Source organism: Monopterus albus, unplaced genomic scaffold (assembly GCF_001952655.1).
Source record: "Monopterus albus unplaced genomic scaffold, M_albus_1.0 scaffold379.1, whole genome shotgun sequence".
Taxonomy (NCBI): domain Eukaryota; kingdom Metazoa; phylum Chordata; class Actinopteri; order Synbranchiformes; family Synbranchidae; genus Monopterus; species Monopterus albus.
The window spans coordinates 190,863-193,291 of record NW_018128259.1 but is presented as its reverse complement, the minus strand read 5'-3'; the positions used below and the strand labels follow the sequence as shown (position 1 = coordinate 193,291).

Genomic DNA, 2,429 nt, shown 5'->3' with positions numbered 1-2,429 from the left:
CCCAAACACTATACTGAAAACCGTGTTTTTCAGCATAATTTTATGCCAGATATGGTACCCCCACAAAAAAAAAAAAATCAAATGGAAAAAATAAATAAATAAATATGAAAACACCAAAAACTAATGATTCAGTGTCACTGCTCTAACCCTGTCAATGTCCATATCCCTGTTCTCAACCCCAGCCCCCAACACTGTAAAACCATACCACTGTCTGTAACCACATCTCTCACCAGCAAAGTCCATTCTCTAACAAAAAGCTACCACACAGTGCCCTCGTTCATTTCTGAAGGTGGATGGGACAGGTGGTTGTTGTATCCGCTGCCATTCAGCGACAGTGAGGTAAAAGGTGGACTAGGGCCGAACACTTCAGAGGAGATGCTGTGCAGCGGCCCTGGAATTCCAGGCTCTGGGCTGGGTGAGTCCCCTGGGTGGTGGGACATTATGTCAGAGAAGCGCTGCACCTCGCTGGAGGGGTGATGACCTGGCAGCGGGTGGTCCATACCTCCAAGGGGGGTTCCCGTTGGGCCGGAGGAGGGCACAAAGGGGAGCTCCACTGGGGTCTGGGCCTGTGATGATGGAGGCCCTTGAGGGAAGAAGTCATAGTTCCCTCCCGGGCCATAGTACTCACTTTGATAATCTGCAGAACCAAAAGAAGGACAAGAAAAAATAAATTAAATATATAAACGTTAGCTCCGAGCACAATGGGCATGCAGAAATAATTCCAGGATATTGAGGAATTCACTGAATATACATAGCTTGATTTTTATTAGAGAAGGAGAGAGACCCTTGCTGTGCTACATTAGTCACAGAGCACGTTACACTTAAATCAAAACGGCAACTGGGTGGGGAGAACAACGTGGATACAAAATTAATTAAAATGGGGACCATTTCATCAGCTATTCTACCTACTGAGACTGATTTTTTTTTCCAATTCAGCAGAATATTATTAAACTTTTTGCTTCACTAGAAAGGACAAGTGCCTAAGCACAAATGAAATTCTCTGAAATTATCTGGTGTTTCAAGGCATTTGAAGGAATAGCATAGTATCAGATCACTCAGCTGCAAACTACCTTCACTTAAACTTATCTTAGTGCTCAGTGATTTCCAAAAGACTGTAGAGGTGACCTACATTGAATAATATATCACTTTTGAATCTGTTTAAAGAAAACTTTAGAGCCTTATTTCTGAATATTCAAACTTGCCATAATCACTGCATCCTAAAAGTTATTCCAAATGTGTGTGCTAAATTAATGTGTTTCAGAAGGCTGGAAGTTTACAGGCCCAACACAATATTTGCTGCTTGAGGTGGCAGTGCCTTTATCCTGTCAACAAACACCCAAATAAAATTGCTATTTCTTATTAAAACATTAAGATATAAATAAATGCAAGAATAGTGTTACAAAAATAGAAAACAAATGACTAATAGCTAGTAGAGATTCCAAGGAAACAACTCGGAATTTCAAAACATATGTTTAATAACATTTCTGACTTAAACTCAGAGCAGTGAAACTAAACAGGGGAAGAAAAATTGGAGAAAACCACAATGATACCAAAAGCCTTTAAAAGAAAGGTTGTTTCAAAAGGACACACATTTGAGGTCGTTAATTTTCTTTGACAAAATGAGCTAAATTGTAGGTATACCTCCATAGTAGGAGAACGGCCCGTTGGGGATGAGCTCCCCAGGCTCCAGCCTGTCCACTAGCGTCCTCATCCGTCTCGGGCTCCGGAAAAAAGCGTGCCTCCGGGCTCCCAGCGCGCTCAGCTGCTTCATGCGTCTCTCTTTGGAACGTCTGTTCTGGAACCAGACCTGGACACACACATACATGGGTCACATCAGGTTACTAAGAAAACATGCGATGAGCTAGTGATGCCATTCTGATTACATGTCAGCATTCTTTACAGGAGACTGGCTGAGAGTCAGAAATGGAGATGAAGGGGCTGTGGCTGCTGTGGCGTGAACTTTAGGTGACAGACGTCTATAAATAAGTAGATAAGCAAACCAATACATAAATAAAAACCTTATTTGTGTGAATATGCAAATAAACCCCACTGTGTAAATTCTCTCTCATTCAAAAAAAGTGTAATTAGGTGATATATTTACTTTGGCACCTGCACCGCGTTGGCTTCTTATTAAAATAAATAACCGCGCTGTCTGTGTGTTTTGCGTAGTGCGTGATGAACTGGTGCGTTAAATCCGCGCGGCTTTGGTGAAGAGGACTGCGCCCAATTATCTTTACAGGAGGGAGAATAACATCTAACCTCCCTAATGATCTTTTAACCCTCCATTTACTCCGACTGAAGGCTACAGCAGCGGGGGCTTAAAATCTCAAATTAATGCTTAACAGGAGGGTTGTTACCAATATATTACCGGGCTCTTGGAGGTTATCATTTCCTAATCTATAGGCCGGCGTCATCTAATTACGCTCTTC

At 42.1% G+C, this 2,429-nt stretch overlaps 1 protein-coding gene across 1 annotated transcript in view; it reads right to left on the bottom strand.

Moving 5' to 3' along the window:
* Positions 1 to 6: 6 nt before the first annotated feature.
* LOC109951361 (LIM/homeobox protein Lhx1) overlaps positions 7 to 2,429 on the bottom strand; it is a 7,293-nt gene continuing 4,870 nt past the window's right edge. The window contains exons 4-5 of the mRNA XM_020585828.1: positions 1,642 to 1,807; positions 7 to 637 (exon numbers count right to left, since the gene is read on the bottom strand). Of these exons, the coding sequence (XP_020441484.1) occupies positions 258 to 637; positions 1,642 to 1,807 (546 nt within the window). The 3' untranslated portion in view covers positions 7 to 257. The remainder of the gene's footprint in view (positions 638 to 1,641; positions 1,808 to 2,429) is intronic.